The 20,170-nt window shown below is 41.8% G+C and overlaps 3 protein-coding genes across 4 annotated transcripts; 2 read left to right on the top strand and 1 right to left on the bottom strand.

The window, feature by feature from the left end:
- Positions 1 to 258: 258 nt before the first annotated feature.
- Positions 259 to 6,299, bottom strand: irak1 (interleukin-1 receptor-associated kinase 1). Its single transcript, XM_077728236.1, has 14 exons — positions 5,864 to 6,299; positions 5,149 to 5,316; positions 4,956 to 5,078; positions 4,410 to 4,483; positions 4,165 to 4,344; positions 3,501 to 3,565; positions 3,264 to 3,369; positions 3,057 to 3,178; positions 2,599 to 2,812; positions 2,045 to 2,113; positions 1,869 to 1,956; positions 1,702 to 1,796; positions 697 to 1,336; positions 259 to 608 (listed from the first exon to the last, which is right to left on the bottom strand). The coding sequence occupies exons 1-14, from the start codon at positions 5,970 to 5,972 to the stop codon at positions 529 to 531; spliced, it is 2,133 nt and encodes a 710-aa protein (XP_077584362.1). The 5' UTR covers positions 5,973 to 6,299; the 3' UTR covers positions 259 to 528.
- Positions 6,300 to 7,099: 800 nt separating this feature from the next.
- Positions 7,100 to 13,877, top strand: mecp2 (methyl CpG binding protein 2). The gene is made up of 6 exons (XM_077725683.1): positions 7,100 to 7,211; positions 9,400 to 9,541; positions 9,626 to 9,810; positions 9,891 to 10,084; positions 10,171 to 10,298; positions 10,426 to 13,877. The coding sequence occupies exons 1-6, from the start codon at positions 7,180 to 7,182 to the stop codon at positions 12,340 to 12,342; spliced, it is 2,598 nt and encodes an 865-aa protein (XP_077581809.1). The 5' UTR covers positions 7,100 to 7,179; the 3' UTR covers positions 12,343 to 13,877.
- A 1,255-nt stretch (positions 13,878 to 15,132) lies between these two features.
- On the top strand, positions 15,133 to 19,058 carry LOC144200867 (uncharacterized). Of its 2 annotated transcripts, XM_077723219.1 has the most exons (10): positions 15,133 to 15,185; positions 15,908 to 16,207; positions 16,640 to 16,813; positions 17,350 to 17,507; positions 17,724 to 17,922; positions 17,990 to 18,086; positions 18,151 to 18,322; positions 18,442 to 18,491; positions 18,568 to 18,676; positions 18,745 to 19,058. In XM_077723219.1, the coding sequence occupies exons 2-10, from the start codon at positions 15,915 to 15,917 to the stop codon at positions 18,975 to 18,977; spliced, it is 1,485 nt and encodes a 494-aa protein (XP_077579345.1). In that variant the 5' UTR covers positions 15,133 to 15,185; positions 15,908 to 15,914; the 3' UTR covers positions 18,978 to 19,058. The 2 variants fall into 2 exon arrangements, with proteins under 2 accessions (XP_077579345.1, XP_077579355.1); XM_077723229.1 differs by lacking the exon at positions 15,133 to 15,185 and having other exon boundaries at positions 15,903 to 16,207.
- Positions 19,059 to 20,170: the final 1,112 nt, after the last annotated feature.

The following is a 20,170-nucleotide window of genomic DNA, read 5'->3' as shown; positions in this document are numbered from 1 at the left end:
TCTTCTCACATCCCCAAAACAAGCACGCTATCTAAATTACTCCTAGTTAAAAGCATGAGCGTGAATGGTTGTCCATTTCCTTATGCCCAGCGATTCTCTCATTAAAAATGAAAGCAAAATTCATGAAAACAAGTTGAAAAGCACAACTGCATGTGAGTGTTTGGCCATGTCACACAAAATGTGTTGGCAATTTTGGGTTTGCTTGAAACTGTTGGTCTAATTATTAAAACCCAATGCACAGTATCACAGTCAATCGGGAAAATTTACAAACAATTGACACATTTATTACTGAACACATAGTTTGAACTTTCCACTGACAACAGGCTATTGTTGTAACAACTTCTGACAATATAAACACTTAATAAAAAACTGGAATGTCTGAGTATCAATAAAGAGAAATTAATCCGTTGTCAACTTGAGGTGAAGTTCTAGGGACTATTTTACTGATTTCAGTTATTTTTATGTTGAAGCAATAATAGTTTAGTTGAGTAAAAATAATTTACAAGGTGTTTTTATGATCTCCACCTGTCAGGTGTCTTTAGCAGCAAGATATTCCAACTCGTCACTCTCTTCTGGACCCCTGTAATTCTCCCGTGGCTGAACGCCATCTAGTTGCCCAAAAAGAGAAGACAAAAACATGACAAGATATCTTATGAGCCATCTATCGATGAATGTTATCTCAGAATTTCATCTTACCTGAGGTCTGGGGACACAGTGACTGGAGAGGAGCTGGAGAAGATAAGAATTCTGGAACATGTGATCTTGGTCCAGCTCCAATCTGGGGGCAACTGGGGGTTCTATGTGAGAGACCAAGTCCTGATCTGTGATGAGAGTTTATCGGGACCTCGGTAGGCTCTCTGGGATGGGACATTGTAGGTCCAGATAGATTCTGGGACTCGTCTCTGTTGGGTATGGATAACTGTTTGGAGTTGAACTGCCTCCCAGTTGAAATGTCATACTGGGAGAATCCCCGACTCTCATCTGTTTCGCAAGGACCCTCAAACGATGAGGAGGGACCATGCTGAGAGGATGAAAAAGAAGGAAGGGAGGATGGCGCATGGAGGTGGCTATGAGTGGCTGGGAGAGGCGGTAGAGAAGAATGTTGAGGTCCTGTGGGGGGAGGAACTATGGAAGAATGTAAGGAGATATCAGAGGAGGAAGAAGAAGGAAGTGGTAGGGAGCCTCTGTGTGGCCGGTAAGTGTCCTCGAGTGGTCCCAGTTTGGACAAATGCTGGCTTAAAACCTCCACACTTGATTCTGAAGAGTGGTGGGCTTCGGGGGAGACGCCGTTGGGAGAAGGGAGGAAGTCCCTGATTTCTTGGAGTTTGTCAAACACCTGAGAGAAGTAGTTTTATTGTTACTCCAAAATAATTTCGTTTATAAGTATTGTTATTGTTACTTTTATGTGTGCCGGCTTTATAGATCTCAGTGAAATGTACAATAAACAGTTTATATTTTAAATGAAAACTCAGACATAATCAGAATGGCAAATTAAGTGCACTTCTGTAGAGCTGTATCTATCCACACTCATCCTTAAAAAATAAAAAATAAACATACTGGTAACTTATTTGGTAACCTGTCCTTTGAGGCCAAGAGTCCACTGTAGCTATATACTCTAAATATGTTCAAAAAAATTAGGAACTTATGTTGTATTCTTTTCACTATTGTGAATTCTCACAATAAAACAGATAGAAAGTAAACCTCAGTCGTGGCAGGCCTGTTTTTCCATTTCCTATCCAGGCACCTGCAGGCCAGTGCCGCCATCTCCATGCTCCCAACCAACTCTGTGGCACTCCCTGCAGATACAACAAGCTATTTATTGAAGACTTGGTGAGGCCGCAGGGCAGTCTAACAAGAAAATGACTGACCCGTGATCAGGCGACGGTCCAGGTGTTTGCTCCATGCCGCTTTGTAACAAGCAGTCGAGTCTTCATGGACTTCCTTGACTACATCCTTCTGCAGAGCAATTGGAACCTTTTAGAGGGTACGTACACTTGTGAGTGTGTGTGTGTGTGTGTGTGTGTGTGGGAGTAAGAATTCACACCAGGTAAATATCTCCCAATTTTTTGTCTTTCTTCAGAGCTCGCCGACCAGTCAGTACCTCCAATAACACCTGCAAGACAGACATAAAATTATAAATCTTTTCCAAGAATGTGAAGGGTTTCAACCCTTAAAATATACTCGCATCTTTATTGAATTTCACCATTCTGTAAGTAAGCTTCTCAAAAATGTATATATTTTCATAGATTTCTTACCTTTAACTATTGTAACATTTAAAAAGAACAAAATATGTTCTTGAATAATGAACCAAATGTAATATAATTATTAAAGGTTATAGATCCTGCAGTGGAAACAAAAGTTTCATAAACTTTCCAAGGCAGAGACAAGTGTTTACAATTAGTGTGCAACATTTTCTTGAATTAAAAAAAAAAAACACCAAATGAGGCATTACAAGTAACAGTGCTTGCGTGGAAAGATTGCTTCTTGATGAATCACTTGAAAACAATTGTATTTGTATGGCATGAGGGGTTTCTTATAGTACTTATACCATACTTAGAGAATCAATGGAGCACAAAATTCAATATTATATGGACTCACCACACCAAAGCTATAAACATCCAGCGCCGTTCCCAGCTTTCCGTTCCTTACGTACTCCTCTGGTAGGTATGCCAGCGTTCCTTTCACAATGGATGTTTGACCCAATGTGGTTGTCTTGGATGCCGGATGACATGTTGAGTTGGGAGACACAAAGCGCGCCAAGCCGAAGTCAGCCAGCTTTGCCCTCAGGTGGCCGTCCAAAAGAATGTTTGAACTGCAACAGAACACGGAAATGTTTTGTTATTTGTTACTATTGTATCTGAAAAACTAAAACGATTCCAAAAGTCTTGTTGTGATATATTGTTTTATCATACTTTATCAATAGTGTCAATATCTAAGTGAAAAATATGGATATTATTCAACTATTGGGGAGACAGCGTGTAAACAGAGGATGGAGGACTGAAGAGGTTACAATGAAAGAAATCAGCCTGATGGGATGTGTTGTGCTTCACGTCAACCTTTTCACATCGCCATGAATGACAGAGTCATGTCCGCCTGGAGGAAAGTGGAGGAACTGCAAGGCTGTTGATACTTCATGAACTATACGGACCCTCAAAAACCAGGCAAGAGCAGGAGACACCTAAACACACACACACAGACACCTTGATACGTAAGGACATGTTTATGTATTTGGGGGTGCGCACGTGCGTCTTTGTTTGTGTTACATTGTGTAGCTGATCTTCCAGGGAGCTCGCCATATAACTGTAGATGAGACAAACTCTTGGTCCTTGACAGTATCCAAGCAGATCGATAATGTTCGGGTGTCTAAACCTAGTCAGCCACACAGAAGAATAACCGTTATGGTATAGTTCCTTTTAACATGACATGTGGTTTAACCTTTTACCCACAACTGTGGATTGTATGCTAGTTTGTGGACAGTATCCACAAAAGAGAACACTCACATTGAAAGTTTTTCCACTTCGTTCTTGAAGCTCTCCTTTAGAACGTTTGAGTCCAACACGAAGTCCTGTCGACAAAACCCTGTTTGTTGTCATCCTCCAGTTGTTGGATCATACCATTAAGATGAGGTGAGTAGCATAACCAAAATTTGTATTAAGGTTTTTTATATTTTTTATTTATTTTATAGTAATATGACTTTGATATGGAAGTAAAAAGCAGTGTGACAAATAACTACTACTTGAGTGACAAAGTAATGAGGAACTGGCAATTATTATTTCATTTATTAATTAGGTATTGTATATTTTTCAATAGGTGTTTTCTATATTTTTTAAATAGCACATAAACATGCAATAGAAAAAGATATAAAGTAGATTTTGATCATTTAAATATTGCTTTAAACTAAGTTAAAAAGACTCAGGTCAAAAATTGGGAATGACATATTCCGCTTCATCTAATGTAGACCAGAAATGGCCGCCACACTAATTGAAAAATTGTGAAGTAGGGTCACCCCTATTATAACCTTTACAAAAAAGAATTAACAGCGAGAAAAAAAATTGCAAAGTAGTGAATTTGCGATAAGTGAAGATGTGATATTCGAGGGGTTACCGTAAAACCATCTTTGGTATCCTAACACTCTATCAAGTGTAATGTGTGTGATTTTCTGACCTGTTTGAGTCTCTTGACTGCACAGTCCATGTTTCTTAGGTTCGCTCTGAAGACGACTCCGAAGCCTCCTTCACCGACCCGCAGACTTTCCGAGAAGTCCCCGGTTGCAACTTGCAGCTCATTATATGACCAGCACATCACTCCATTGCCTACATGGTCACACGTCACCACTCGGGGAGTCTAGCAGATTGAGTGCATTTTTTAGACACGCCATGTCTAATCAGTTATTGATGAGTATTATTAACCTGCAGGGTTCTATGTAGACCTGAGTGCAAGCTTGAGGGGGGTGGGGCCGGGCGGGGTAGTGCTCTTTCTTCTCCTTTAGAAAACAATCAACACATTCCTTTTCAAATTGAACATCCTTCAGTCACACACAGGTCTTTGTGACTTTAAAATGAACATGTTATTTATCATATGATTCCGTTATACCACTCGCATTGCACTACATGATTTGCATATACCTCAAAAACATATATTTTTTAAATTGAGTAAAAAATGTAAATGTATTTTGCTAAATACAATGCTGCAGACTATCCTAGCTATTTTGCACATATAAATCTGTTTGAAATATTAGCCCTCACATCTCATACAAGCCTATATATTGAAATATTTTCGATTTCTGTAAAAATGTCCGGATTGCAGAACAAAGAATTTTTTTTCCTATTCACTGTCATTCCTATTTCTTTTGCTAGTTTTTTCTTAGTTGAATGTTTCTAAAAGCAGTACAAATTCAGTGTCTAATTCAGGTTGTTTAACCTTAACGACATAATAATGGTTGCAGGTCATTCTACCTGTAGTGCTGATCATGTGAGCTGTAGTTGTGGATGGAGCATCCCTTGATCTGGAAGGCAGATCAAAGTGGGAGGGGATAACAGGACAAGGAGCTGGGGGAGGAGCCGTTGAAGAAGACACCCCTAAATGGATAAAAGGACATATTGCAATCATGAAATGACTGGGTCAAAGATCAGAAAGCAGAAGACCTACATTCCAAGATCATGTCTCTTTGATGAAAAAGCTGGTGATGGCTGAGCAGGTCCAACAATTCACCAACACGACCATTCCTGTTGGACCATTGATTGATCACGTAGTCGGTTCGCGCCTCCTTCCTCGCCGCCAATCGCACATTGGTTTGATCTCCAAGAACATCTGAAGCTGGGTCACAATGTTCATTTCAAAATAGATAAAAGCAGTTTGGTGGAAGGTTATTACACACAAAGATGACACATCTCACAGGCTATGCGATTTTCATGAGAAATGTGACGTCAACTTCCAACCAGGACGTGTCAAAACTGGCTGTGGACTAGCGACAAAGTGAAATGGCTCATGAAGTTCCTAAATCAGATACTTCAAGCTGTTTAGCCAGCCCAAAATTGCATGTTGGCCCATTCCCCGGCATGCCCAGTCCATTCCTGCTCTTATGTAGATAAAACGGCAGCGATAGCCCGGGAAATTGTGGGTATAACTGACGTCACCAGCAATGGCATACTATGTGAAATACTTCCATTTGATTGTCTAAACCAGTTCTAATACTTGAAATTTCCTGCCATTACATAAACTTTCAGGAAATAGCGGCTTATTATGACGTTTTTCTCATGAATCACACAGTAAAAATGGTTGGTTAATTAACATTCTTTCCGTTGGGATGGATTTGATCAAACTTTGTCTAATCAGGAATTGACATGTAGTTTTTAGGTCTCACCAAAGCGTGTCCAGTCGTGGTCTGACAGCCCATCCATAACCCGGCAGAAGTAAAAGTAGATCTTGGGTGGTAGGTTGAACAAGTATTCGTTGACGTCTACTCTAGACATTTTCGTATGAAAAAGTCAGCGCGTACTGTCCCTAAAACGGAGAGTTAAAATGCTAAACAACTAACAGACGGCAGCGGGGCGACCTCCAGAGCATCTTACACCCTGATCTGTATTACCCGTACTCATTGGTGATGTGTTGGACCAAGACGTCGGATTTTAGGAGCGTCAAAAGTTTCGCTAAACTACTTCCGGACATTTAACACACTTCCCAAAAATCCGCTTCTGGGAGGCGATCTTCCAAAATAAAAGAATAAACTGCCATCTCACAAGTTTTGAGCAAATTTCAATTGGTTTTAGGGGATATTGTAGAATTAACACAAATCAACAATTTTGGGCGTTCCTTTGAGAAGCAGATCAAAATTAATAGATGGAACCCAAAAATTATCATTGTTGTTGTCTGTTTAGTAACAGATTTCTACTTTGGAGCTAAAATATTTTAATTTGTTTTTTCGAAAAATCAATATCCTGACCTACATTGTATATGTCCTTAATTTAATCATCCCAAGGCAAGATTTAAAAAAAGAGCTTCCTGAAATGTTGGAGAATGTTATCATTCTAAATGGTTTGAACAACCAAATCATATTTATTAAATTGATTTGAATGCTTTTATTGTCATTAGACAAGTATAATGAGAGTTAAAGCTTTCACCACGCAGTGTGAAAATAACAACAGAAAACAGACAAATAAATAATCAATGAACTTTGTGTGTAAAGTATGTAAAGTAAAATGTGTGCTTACATTGGGTTCTGTTAGAAAGAGTGACTTGAAAAGATCCACTTTGACCGTTTTTTCCCCTTTTTCTACTAGAATTTTATCCGGATTTCTAAACTTCCGAACTTTGTTGCTTGTTTATTTTTTCGGTGGTCTTGCTTTTTGTAACGTTTGATCATTTTTATTTTAACCTCTCCACATATTTATTTTAATGTATCTACTTTTCTTATATTTATTTGTTAATTCATCTATTTCAATGACACCGTTAGTGGCTTTCACTTATACATAAGAATAAGTGAAAGCAAAGTTAAGTCGTCGCCATCCCAGACGATGGCTCAACCTCTCGCGAGATCATAGTTTGCCTCTCTACATCTCACACTCTCATCTCGCGATGTTAGCTAAGTGACGGTGGTTGGAAAAGGAGCTGAAGGGGGCGGGGTGCAGCAGAGATGTTTGAAGGCTTTTTTTTCATATGAAATTATTTATTTAAATAAAAATGGCTGCCGTGGAAAGCGAGGAGGAGAGAATGTACGTAAGCTCTTTTAAAAAAAAAAAACATTTCATCTTCTGGTATATCGTCGCTGTTTTGGCCATCTCCGCCATCTTTCTGTCGTCTTTTTTATTTCACTTCGAAGTGCGTTCATTTTACACCGGCCTGTCGCGATCTTATCTGGAATACGTCACCAACTTTAAGCTCCGTCTGTACTTTAGCTGCTTATGAATTCACGGGTCCATGGACTCTTCCCGCTACCCCGGGCCACTCTAGCCCTGAGTCGCGGAGCCGTTCCCTCACGCCTGGAGGTCGGCCCGGGGGACGACGCTCAGTGCCATGCCCGCCTTGCTGCGTTCCAACCTCGGGCACTGAGTGATATTAGCACGCAGGTGTTTGGCGGGCTGCTAGCCAGTTTATTGCTCCACGTTGAGAGTGTTTTCATTGTAGTGGGTGGGTAAAAACGCACTTCTTCATGAACCTGTGTACCACCCCATGACGTGCCCCTAATCCCCACAGTCAGCATCCGACGCCCCAGGTGCTGCTGAGCCAGGCATCACGTTTCCCTCATGTCACCTATTGAACTCCGCTGAAGCATGATTACAGTTTGGAGGAACACTGCTTAAAGTCAGCAAATTGTCCTGTTGTTTGTGTAAATGTGTGGCCTACTTTTCTGACCTGCTCCCTTCCCGTCATGTGACTGACTGCCGCTTCATCAGTTTCATCCTCGGTCCCGTAAAAAAGGACCGGGACCAACCTGATGCGCTTGAGTCAGTCAAAGGGGTCCCACCAAAAATTCTACACTATACAGTCAAATCCCTTCCTCGTATTGCAATTTGGATTTCAACTATAGACACATTTAAAATGAGGTAAACAACAACAAAATTGAAAACTGCTTCAAACATCTGTGTGGTGAGGAATCCTGTTCAGCAAATGGCCAAGGATTACTTTTTGTAACTTTTATTGCTTACAAGGATCAGGCTTTTGCCATTAGACAGAAATACATGTATTTTTTAAGCTGTTTATATAAGGAAATTGCAAGAGCAAAGCTTAGAATTGGCAGGAAGCAGGCGCCATGCGGTTGTGTCTTTTGGTGGGTTAAGTTCAGATCACAGATGAACCGTGGTAAGCGTTAGAATTTAGAATTTTGTAAGATAGTTCTTCACATTTGTGTAGTCATTCTTAAGGTTATTGTATAGTTGGGTACATGTATGTCTATGCAGTACTTGAAATCTAGAGGTCGATCAAAAGCCCGAGTTGCTTCTGTCGATCATTGGAGATTGGAAAAGCAGAGAGTAGTCTTGCCGTGCATGTAGCAAATGTGTGTTACTTGTTTTTCCAATACGGAGCCAAAACAGTGTACTTGTTATTATGCAAAGATATTTGTGCTTAACTTTTCAATCAAAGCGGTTAATTACTGTAATTTCAGACTATAATTTGCTCCAGAGTATTAATCACACCAGTCGGAAAATGCATAATATCGAGGGGAAAACAGAACAGCCATACAGGAAAGATTAGAAAATTATGATTAAAAAGTCTTGACAGGTATCCGTTTGTTAACTATTACTTCCTGTACCATGCAGACGCAGCTCTCCTTAAATAGCGGAAGTATGAGTGAGCTTGGCCGCTCATGTGTAAAGTTGGATGGCAAACAGAAGCTCCATGTGATGTAATTGCGTCACTTCCTGAATCACTGATGCACACATTGGCAGCTAACACCCATAACCAAAATTTGGGTGTTTTAGTCAACTTTAAAACATTCTGCTTGTAGATTGAGTTCAAATCTCACTAAATGAAATGGATTGCTACCAAGGCCAGTAGAAGTACTTTACATTCACTAGACATGTATTTCATGTTTTACTGGCAGCCAGTGAAGAAGTGTGCTATTCACGTGCTTGTTTCATGTCAAAACTTGAACTGATGATTTGGCAAAGTGGATAAGTAACATGAAAATGAAATATTTTGACTGATGGATTTAATGTGGGAAGCCCGGTGGTGTGAACGGTTAGTACATCGGCCTCACCGCGCTGGGGTCCTGGGTTTAAGACCGGGTCAGTCCACCTGTGTGGAATTTGTATGTTCTCCCTGGGCTTGCCTGGGTTTTCAGCACCCCCGTACCCCTAATCAGGATACAGCGGTTTAGAAAATGAGATGAGATTTGATGTCAGGTTTGAAGAAATTGATTTCATCAAAAATATCATCAATACTGTAATGTGTCTTCAACAGAGGGGAGGGACCAGAAGGCCAAGAGGAGAAAGAACAGCAACTCACTAAGCTTAAAAAGCCTCGCAAGGAAAGGCGTCATGTTGGACAGGTGGCTGTTCCTCAAGAGACCTTGCCACAATCAGAGGTGGAGCCACAGACCTCGGTGGGTGAAGGTTGAGCCAAAAGAGTCATTTTTATAATGAAATGTTGATGGGAATCATGTTTATTCTTGGTGCTTTTCTGCTAGCCATCAGATCCGGTGGCGGGCCCCTCACAAGTGGTGGCTGTTAGTGAGTCCAAACAACGGCGCTCTGTCATCAGAGATCGTGGACCACTGTACGACGACCCCTCTCTACCAGTCGGCTGGACCCGAAAACTCAAGCAAAGAAAGTCTGGACGATCTGCAGGGAAGTTTGATGTCTACCTGATCAAGTAAGATGCGCTGTTAACACTGTGCTGTCGTCCAGCTCTTGGACATATAAAGCTATTAGCTTTTCTTTGTTATTGTCCAGTTCTGAGGGAAAAGCCTTCCGGTCCAAGGTGGAGCTCATTGCTTATTTCCAGAAGGTTGGTGACACTACAACTGACCCCAACGATTTTGACTTCACTGTAACTGGACGCGGAAGCCCCTCTCGTCGTGATAAGAAACCTTCAAAGACACCAAAAGTTGTCAAAGCATCTGGTAGAGGACGTGGAAGGCCCAAAGGTACAAAGTGGTGATTATACAGTGTATAATGATGCTAATGAAGCAATCAAGAATTCAGTGAAGGGATGTATGTGGTTTGTATTCAGGCAGTGGGAAGATGCGCAAGGCTACAGAGGGTGTGGCCATGAAGCGTGTCATTGAGAAATCTCCAGGAAAACTCTTTGTCAAGATGCCCTACGGCAAGGTGGAGTCTGCTAAAGAGACCACATCCAAGGTGCGCCAACATGACATTGTCATGAATGCTTTATAATCATTAGTAGCATGTACTGTTAGATTGTTATTAAAAATGAATGAGGTTTACATGTGTGTGTGTGTGTGTGTGTGTGGTGACTCCCCTTTAGGTGTCATCTCCTACCTTGCCTTCAGTCAAGTCCCGTCCAGGTAGGAAGAGGAAATCCGAACAGGATCTCCCGACCCCCCAGCAGATCGCACCCAAAAAACGTGGTCGGAAACCAGCCTCAGCTTCTTCACCAACGACACCTGCCACTGCATCTTCCTCGTCGGCGTCAACCTCCGTTACGCCAGCAGCAGGTGGCTACACAGCAGCCGCAATCATGGCCGCTGAGGCTAAACGGAGAGCCACCAAGGAGTCTTCCAACAAACCTGTCGTACAAGAAACTGCGCTGCCAATCAAAAAACGCAAAACGAGAGAGACAGTTGAGGAGAGGGAGTCTGTTCCGACTCCGGGATCTTGCACAACAGATCCCGGAAAGATGGCCTCCTCCGAAGGGGAGGTCGGTCCGAAAGGACCAACACAAACTTCCCAGGTTAATTTTGCCTCTTTGGAAATGAGCCAGTCTCAATCCCATTCACAGTCTTCTACTCCCCAAGAAAGTCACACACATGGACATAAAACACACAAAGGGAGGAAGCACAAAGAGAAAAGTGGAGAAGGAGAAAATAAAGATGAGGAAATGAGTGAAGAAGTTGATGAGACGACGAGAGGAAGGGAAATTTGTAGTAGCCAGAGTAGCACGAGTCCTTCCAAAAGTCATAAAAGGAAGGAGCGCTCACCACACAAACACCACCATCACCATCATCACCATCATCGCCATCATTATCGCCACGAACCAAGTTCTCCTTTGTCTCATACCAAATTACCTTCTGAATCCCATAGCCAATTGGAACCTAAAACTGAGATACACACAGAATCCGAATGTGCCGCCCCAAAAATACCCTCCCCATCACACCTCTCGCCTTCACCGTGTCCCATTCAGATGCTCCAGACCCCACATCCAGGTCAAACCCAAGCCCATACACAACTTCCGATTACTCACTCTTCTCCGACCAGGCACCCACATCCTTCTCCCCAGCCATGCCAACCAAAAACCCCGCCGCCTGTCCAGCACACAATTCAGCCTTCAGCTCAGGATGTTCCACCTCCGTCGGAGCCCCAGGTCTTGCAGGTCCATCCTCCCCATCCTCAAGCCCATTCCCCAGTAGCACAACCGCAGCTCCAAACCAGAACCCCCTTTCAGACTCTAACACGTCCTCAACTGCAAACAAAAAGCAGAACCCACCATTCAGCTGAAATGCAAATACAGCCCGGGACCACAGCCGAGACGCAAATGCAGCCCAGAAACACAGCCGAATCCCATTTACGGCACCAACCCAGATCCCCTGTCCAAACCCAGTCGGTACACAGCCCCCGTCCACAAACCCCGCCTGTAAGACAACCTTCGACACACATAAGCCCCACATTGCAACGCCAACTTCTCATTCAAAGCAGACCACAACTTCGACAGCCTCTCGTGCAGTCCAGGCCTCCGCCGGACCGGGCACTACAACAATTCCCGCAGATTCAACCACTGCCATCCAGGCCTCAACTGCAACAACTCCCACCCCAACAAATATCTCTCCGCATGGCCAGTATTCCCAATCTGCCCACAGTTCAGCAGAGTGATCAGCCTCAAGACCTGAGCACCACATCCATAACTCGCAGCATGGAAGGCAGACCCAGAACCGACATACGAGTGGAACCAGAACTCATTTCAGAAATCGGAGAGACAATTGGGGGTTCCAACAGCACGGCGAGTCCTCCCAGTTCTTTTCGGTCCGATCCACCCGAAAGATCGGGGACAGAAGACAGTGTCGGTCTTGTATCTGGAACTGAAATTCTGCCTCGGTTGAGTGTGGATTCGGAAGCGACGGCTGAGGGTATGGAGCTTAGAGACATGGTCCCCTCATCAGCTGTTCCCTGTCCAAGCCGAGAGGAAACGGTCGAGTCTCGGACTGCTGTCAGCGAAAGGGTCAGCTGATCAGTTGGTGCGGTGGGAAAGTAGACGGCTTCGTTGTCGTTGACTTAGGGGGTACCAGTGAGGGCTTTTCCTCCATCTTTGTGCACTGTTGTTCTATGGAACGACCTTTTCTTCTTCTTGTCAACGATCTGCGCGCCAATCTAGCACTGACGATGACCGAGAAGGATGGATGGTGTCATTTTCTAGCAGTAAAAGGAATATATAGATTTCAAGTGTGTGTGTGTGTGCGCGTGTATGCACGCGTGTTTATGTAGGGGTGTGTGTGTGTGCGTGCATGCGCGTTTGTCTGTGTGTGTGTGTGTGTGTGTACATAAGCAAAAGGCAGCTGTTGTGTCCCGCTTATTTGAGTGGGTGAGGAGGGAGCAGTTTGGAAATGAAAACAAACAGTTAATTATAATGTCTTCAACAAAATGTTGCTTCCAGAGTTCAACCCGTTTATTTTATGTTTTATATTCATTGTTTGTTTCGTCTACACAGCTTTAAAGTTTAACTGTAATTGACTGACACTCCCAAATGCGGGAATGACTGACAATCCCTTCAGTTCAACGGCTTCAAAAACTCCTAACATATTTGATTTGCTGCATCCCAAAGTTGAAAGTCAAAAGACGGTCATGTTTGGTTCACATATGAGTCGTTCTGCAATCGTGGTTGTGTTTCCCAAAGGAAGTTTGTGTTCAGTTAAAGCAAATCCACTTGGACGGGAGCTGCTTCTTCTCTTTGGTTCTCGTCCTAATGGGAAAACAAGGTCATGTTTACAGTAAGGGTTATCTTTGTCTTGAATGTTCTGGAACAGTCATTTGAAGATTCAAAAGTAGAGGTCCATGCTGTTGTTGGGGAAAGTTGCAGCATCAAACTACATACACCATCATTCAAAATTTGAAAAACTATTTGCTATCTTGTCAAATTCTTGTTGTTTTTGCTTTGTTTCCCCAATGTTTAAAACCATCAAACAAATGTTCAGGTTTGACAAGGATAAAGCGAACAAGTGAATGCAGTATTTGAATTGACATCTTAACGAACAAAAGCATTTGAGAATGGAGCCTATAATTTGTCATGGCCATCTAGATTCAAATTCTCCAATTTCACAATTTTGGACCTGTTTGGATGTTTGAAACGGGACAACTACCATTTCCTTAATATCCTCACATAGCAGGATTTGCTTGTGGGAAAGGGTAAAAAGCTATAAAATAGTGGGCCTGTCTGGCCATTTTCTTCTGGTAAATGTGACCACAATTTTTATCTAACATGTCATTCATATTGTCATAGAATTCTAAAGTTTAATTTGTTTAAGGTGTTAAAACTATTGCTTCTCTCTTTTCATCACATTCTGTTCCATGTATATTAGGATATTTAGATTTTTTTTGATTGAGCAGAGCACAGTTGAAGCATACTGTTCTCTGGGGTGTCATTATTTAACAATAAGGCACATTTACATAGGTTGGAATAAGGTATTTTTGACGTATTGATTGTCATAACTTTAAATCTAGATCTGACGGATCCATTGCTGCGGTCAGTCACCCTAAACAAACATGACAAACAAAGATTGGTAGTCAATCTCCAATTTTCTCCAATTGTTTGTTGTGTGGCCTGATGATTCCGCTAGTAAAATAAGATATATCGTAAATCACTGATGAGAGAAGTCAAACATCCAAACACGTTCTTGACCTCCCAATTTGAAAGCAATAGGGTATTTGTACATAGCCATATGGGAGTTTTGATCTCTTTGACAGCTTGGAAATGTGGAGGTTGGAAAAGTGCATCTCACTGGAGAATCTTCTTGCTGGATTGTGTGTCATCTGACATTTATCCAAGCTCACCTCTGCTCTAGCGGTGTTTGGTGGCCTTCAAGCCCCGTAGCTGTGTTATGTCAGATGGAATGGGACCACTGTAAGCAGCCGCCATATTGCATGTTCCAGAGTCTAGTGCCTATAACCTCACGCATCTTGCCAGAAGCCACCATGTCAGCCAGCAGCCATGTTGTTCCTAGAATTAGTAGTGAAATGTGGTGACCTCATAGCTGCTGAATAATAGTACTCTGCTTTCAACTCAATACACTGTCACTGTACTCACTAGTTTTTACTGGGTTCTTAGTTGCTTTTTCTTATTAAAAGCGTTTGTTGTCCCCTTAAAGTCTCCTCTCATCAATAAACAAGCACACGTGCACGCACAGCCAACCAATTTTGGACCAGCACAAATTTGGCAAATGCACACCTTCTTTTCTTTCATTACTGGATGAAAACACTTAAAAAAAAACACAACAGCTGACAGATTTCCTATGAGACTAAAAATATTATAATAGGATAACATTTCTATCTAGATTAAAGACAGATTTTTATCTCTCCATCAAACAATCTTATTTTGTGTGCATATCTTAAATACGGGATGAGTAAAGTTATTAGATTGGATAACTATTTAGTCCATATCCTTTCTGGTTATCCAATTCATTCCAAAATTATGTTTCCTCTATCAGACTACCTATATTATTTCAATAGAGTTCATAGAAAAAAGTTACTCATTTGCTTCATTTATTCATTCATCTTCTGTACATTACAGGAGCCTATCTCTTCTTATTCAGGGTGAAAGGCAGATTACACCCTAGACTGGTCGCCAGTCACCCGTTTGTCATCATTCACTATTTGTTCATTAACTATATTTTGATACAGGCCTCTTGCCATAGAGGCGGAACCAGATTGAGTGTCAGTTACCTTTCATACCTTTCATCTTCTGTGATATTGTTATCTACCCATCACAGTCTTTGATTTTCTCCGACGCTACCAGGGAAGAAGGTTTTAAGTCAGAAACTCATGACAACTAAGGACTTGTCTTTATGGTTACCAGAAAAGGTAAGTGCTAAATATGTTGTGGATATGACCTCGACTTATGCATTATGTACATAGATGTTAGTCATTTGTAGGACCCCATTGTTGCTTACTTGCGATGTTATATCAAACTGAGAATACTGTTCCATGTTGCAAGGGGGTCAGCACTACAGCCCACGGGACAACTGTGGCCTTACCAGGAGTTTATAAACTGCTGGCTAACTCCGGCCTGCTGCCCAGTTTTTATTTGCTGGCAGCAAATGATGAAAATATTGTTGAATATGACCCGTAGTAGAGGCTTAAATGCAGCCTACATTGCACTTTTCATCTTTCACACTAGATGGATCTACTCACTTAAAAAGCACCTCTCCATTAGGTGAAGGGTCAAAATCCTGTTGAAACAAGTAAATGTCGTGTAAATACAAGTATTTACGTATACTAAAATCCTTATACCTTTGGATTATTTTGTTCATTGTAGCCATCAACTCATTTACTTAAATTGACAGTTATAGGGATTAAATCTATTTCAACATGAAAAGTTGGTGTTGAGTCATCAGTTTTAACTGCCATCAGTGGTGATGTCCAATTAAATTTGACTGGAGGCCTGGCAACAATCGTTTAATTTTGTTTTAATGTTTGGAGGATATGTTACATTAATTATTCTCATGTCTTTTGTGACACATTTATAGATATTCTTTTTATGATTACATTGTTCATAAATACAAAACTGTCTTGATATTTAACAGGGTTCAAATGAAGCTCTGTGATTGGTTGAGCTGTTGGCACAGGAAGTTGGTGACTTGCATGGCGTCATCTGTGCTGCTATTGTCTGTTCTGCTGCTGCTTCCCACTGGATTTGGCGAACCGGCCCAGGACATCGAGTGGGGTCACGTAGAGCTGAGGCGCATTCGCAGCCTAGCAAAAAATTCCAAATATGGCGAGTGTTGGGCACGTGCATTGGAAGAGGTGGACATGCAATGTGTGGACATGACGTCAGAGTCCCAAGGCCTCCTCGCGCTCAAATTCACACACTGTCACCTAAGCAGGTGAGAACACTTCTTGTCGTTAACGTTCCTTCCGAATGGTATATCAGTTACAATGATTTACTGCTTTAACTTCCCTTTTTAATCCTTACAGTTAGGTTTTAATCAGGTATCTGATGGAATTAAAAACGTGTGGAAATAAACTAATAAAAATCCTGATAAACTATAGTGTAAAACCAGGTTCACTGATTTACTGCTTCACTTTCCCTTTTTAATTCTTACAGCTCGACCATGCTAAGTTGGTTGACCCAAATAAGTTGTCCCTAGTGTGGCCATGGTTTTCTGTTTCCTTGTGCTCTACGATTGGCTGCCCTCCGATTCAGGGTGTCACCCACTTGCCTGTAGTTAGCTGGGATAGGCTCCAGAACCCCTTGCGACCCTTGTGTTTAAGAAAACGAATGAAAGAAACCATCAAATTTGAACTCTGTGTTTCAGCTCGGGCAGGAAATTCCCAGTTTGCCCTGAGGGGTCAGAGGTCAGCAAGTGCACCGTTTCCATGGACAATGTGGCCTTCAATACTTATACAGAGTTCTTCACGCACGCCCACGCCATTTGTCACTTCCTTCAGTCGGAAGCCTGGCATAACCGAGCTGAAAACACAATGCACAGGTCAGTGTGATGTGATAACGATTGAGACCCTGGACTTTTGTGGGTGATGGGATCCATTGAGTTAGTTAAGACATCCAAGAAGCAAATCAGGAAGTGTGTCTTGAGATGTGTACTGTTAGGCAAGTTATTTGAAAATGAAAATTCCAACATTTTCCAGAATGCCACAAGATTCTAAAATTAACAAGGCCATCTCTGCCATTAGGTTTGTCTCCTTAAACCAGGGATGGCCAAGTTCAGTCCCCGAGATCCCCTATCCGGTCTGTTTTCCATGTCCCCCTCCACCAACACACCTGAATCAAATAATTGGGATCGATATGAAGCTTCTGGACAGCTTGCTGATGAGTTGATCATTTAATTAAGGTGTGGTAGAGGAGGGAGATATGGAAAACAGACTCTCGAGGACTGGACTTGGCCAACCCTGCCTTGAATGGACAATTCTCCCCATTGTAAGATAAAGGCTATTATATAAATCAATAATTCAAAGGACACATGACTTCAAGAAATGAACCTTTGGTGGATGTCTGTGGGTGTTTAAGGTTGACAGAGAGCTCTGCAGGTGTTGTGGAACAGCTTGAGTCAACCAAGCAGATGGCTGAGGACCTGATTGAAGCGCAGAATGTTGCACTGCAGGCACAACGGGAGATTCTGGACAGTGGCGAGGAGCTTAGGATCACCCTGAGAGACTCCACCCAGGGCAAGACAAGCAAACACACACATTTTACACACTACACACACTATTCTCTTCCTGACGTTTCTAGTTTTATGTACATATGATGATACAAAGTACAAACCCTATTTAGAGAATTGAAGTCATTCATTTCAAGGGAAATGTTGAACTATAAGACACCACTGTGTACCTCTGTAAACAACTTTTAGGGACATGACTGTCAATATGGCATGAATTCTACAGGTCTTCGGTCAATGTTCTCCGAACTGAGCATTGTCTCTAAAGAGCAGCAGGTGGCGCTCTCAGAACTCTTCACCAGAGTGTCCTTCCTGCAAAACTTCTTGATGATGGAGGCTCACAGCATCACGTCTTGCTTGTACAATGCCGCGGCCCTCTTTGCCTCCTTTCTTCTCACCTCCACCCAGCGCTCTTCCAAAGCCAGGTATCTCCTCCAGAATTCCTAGCGCCGATGAGTAACCTGGCATACATCCTGTTTTCTGTGTTTGCAGGTTTTCCTTGATGGCCCTGGTGGGTTTGAACTTCTATACGGAGAGAAAGATCTACCAATTTGTGACCACTTCTGATTATCCTGAACACAAACACATGGTGTGTGTGTGAAGGCCCTGATGGTTGCACTCGCGTTTGTGTAACAAGTGGTTTGCATCTGCAGGAGATGGTCAGTTTTTATGTCACCATTTTGCGGAAGTTCATGGTGGCCGTGGCGGTGCTTCTTCTCCTCTGGGTGTGCATGCGATACATTGACCCCAATCAGCAGAGTCTTCTGGTCCTGAAGCAGCTCCAAGAAACGCAATGTCGCCTGCAGGAGACGCTGCAGAAAGCAGGTCAGTTTGTGGATTACACTGTACTTTACAAGGCAGCTTTGCTATTTGTTTTACCACTGAGAAATAAAAAATAATGTCATTAAACCGAGTCAGAGAAAATAAAGTGTCTATGTCCACAGAAAGTTTTGGCCAAATTAAACAGACTGAAGAACCCCAGTTACAAGTGAAGGTAAGAAACGTTCTTAGGTCAAATGTGTTGAATAAAAAAAATTAAAAAAAAGTGAAACATAGCTGTTTTTTTACAGGTAGGACGAAAGCAGACACTTGTGAAGAAAGAAATAAACGAAGAAGAGGGCAGCACATTAGTCTCTCCAAGCACAGATGTATCGGATCAGGCGCACCTGTCAATCATTGGTCAGTTCAAAACTTCCACTTATGGCAGCGGGCAGAGCAATAACCAAAGTGTGTGTGTATGTGCGCAGGTTGGAGCTCCGATAGCCTCCAGAGAAGTACGCTGGTCACAACAGTGGGAGACATGTCAGTGCAGCCTATCATTACCCATGATGCCTCAGCGAGTCCAGCCCGATATTCTCGTCGGCGCTCTACTTACTCTGCTTCCTCGCCGGTGGTCTACAGCATCCTGGTGGAAGACAAACAGGTTGACCAGGTCCATCCTCGTTATAGCCTCAGGAGCAGGAAATCACACAACTTTTGACTTAACTTAATTTTATACTTTTTTTTTTTTACGCATTTTTTTTCAACCATGAAATTATAATAAATCTCATCTCAATTTTAACTTTTGCCGCTTTAGAATATGTCAATTTACGGTTTACAAATGAGTCATGTCATCCAAGACATCAATTTAATTATTAATAACACCAGTTATAGGGTATACTGAGATTTTAGACCTAAATATTCATTTGCCATACCGCTTATCCTATCAAGGGTTGTGGGGGGTGCTAGAACCTAGAACCAAGTATGGGCAGGAGGTGGGAAACACCCTGGATTGGTAGCGGGCCAATCCCGGAAAAGATAGACCACCAGCCACGGATTTACAATATCATGTGGTTATAATTCAGTGTAGTATATGTGTGGGGGAAAAAACAAGTATTTTTTACCTCCCGAATACAGGAAACGTGGATTCATTTTAGTGTAGTTTAGAAGAGCCATTAAATATTTCACACATTGCCAAACAAAATGTTTATTCAAGTATTAAAATGTAAAGCACATTATTCAGAAAATCAACAAGGTACCATTGACAAAGAAGCAAAATTGCAATCGTATCCATCTGTAAGCTTGTATAAGCTCCTTTCATGCTTCCATAATATTATGCATAGAAATTTTTACACCGTAGCTTTTGCAAAACTACAATCTTGTGTCCAAAAAATCAGTTGGTCCCTTGAACAAAAACACATGGGAGGAATGCAAGTGATCAGTGAATTATAAGATTTCAGGCTCAAAATATCCCTAAACTTCATTTAAATGGGAGAGTATGCCTGGGCACTAGGGGAAACATTTCATATTTTTTTGTGGTCCCATTTAAAAAAAACAACAACAACAAAATAATCAAACAAACAGGCAAAGCAAGTGCTATTTAAAAGTATGGCAAAGTGCAAAAATAAAACTTGGTTTCTAATTTTTTTGCAGTGTTTTTTTTGTTACATTGCTCACTAATTCAGCAAAACAAAGATTATTTATCAATTTACTATCCTGGAATGTTTTTAACTAATTTTGGATAGTAGTTGGCATGGCTCTGCATGCATCACATCTTTTAACTAAAACAATTATCAGATAAACTGTAAATTTACCAATGGCCATTTTTTCATTGTCAGGTAAGTCTTTTTTTGTCACAAAAATTCAAAGTGTGACCCACTTAAGCAAAAGTGAAATTGTGACACTACCTCTGCT

Source organism: Stigmatopora nigra, chromosome 1 (assembly GCF_051989575.1).
Source record: "Stigmatopora nigra isolate UIUO_SnigA chromosome 1, RoL_Snig_1.1, whole genome shotgun sequence".
NCBI classification, from domain to species: Eukaryota; Metazoa; Chordata; class Actinopteri; order Syngnathiformes; family Syngnathidae; genus Stigmatopora; species Stigmatopora nigra.
This window is presented reverse-complemented; position numbering and strand designations above follow the sequence as displayed.

Coding starts and splice junctions, on each gene's coding strand:
- irak1 (XM_077728236.1), bottom strand. CDS start 5,972: ATGTCTAGAGTAGACGTCAACGAATACTTGTTCAACCTACCACCCAAG. Junction 2,114..2,598: donor ATGTTTATAGCTTTGGTGTG/GTGAGTCCATAT, acceptor TCTGTCTTGCAG/GTGTTATTGGAGGTACTGAC. Junction 1,957..2,044: donor AATTGGGAGATATTTACCTG/GTGTGAATTCTT, acceptor ATTGCTCTGCAG/AAGGATGTAGTCAAGGAAGT.
- mecp2 (XM_077725683.1), top strand. CDS start 7,180: ATGGCTGCCGTGGAAAGCGAGGAGGAGAGAAT. Junction 9,542..9,625: donor AGGTGGAGCCACAGACCTCG/GTGGGTGAAGGT, acceptor CTTTTCTGCTAG/CCATCAGATCCGGTGGCGGG. Junction 10,299..10,425: donor CTAAAGAGACCACATCCAAG/GTGCGCCAACAT, acceptor ACTCCCCTTTAG/GTGTCATCTCCTACCTTGCC.
- LOC144200867 (XM_077723219.1), top strand. CDS start 15,915: ATGAAGCTCTGTGATTGGTTGAGCTGTTGGCACAGGAAGTTGGTGACT. Junction 17,508..17,723: donor CCTGAGAGACTCCACCCAGG/GCAAGACAAGCA, acceptor TGAATTCTACAG/GTCTTCGGTCAATGTTCTCC. Junction 18,492..18,567: donor AACCCCAGTTACAAGTGAAG/GTAAGAAACGTT, acceptor GTTTTTTTACAG/GTAGGACGAAAGCAGACACT.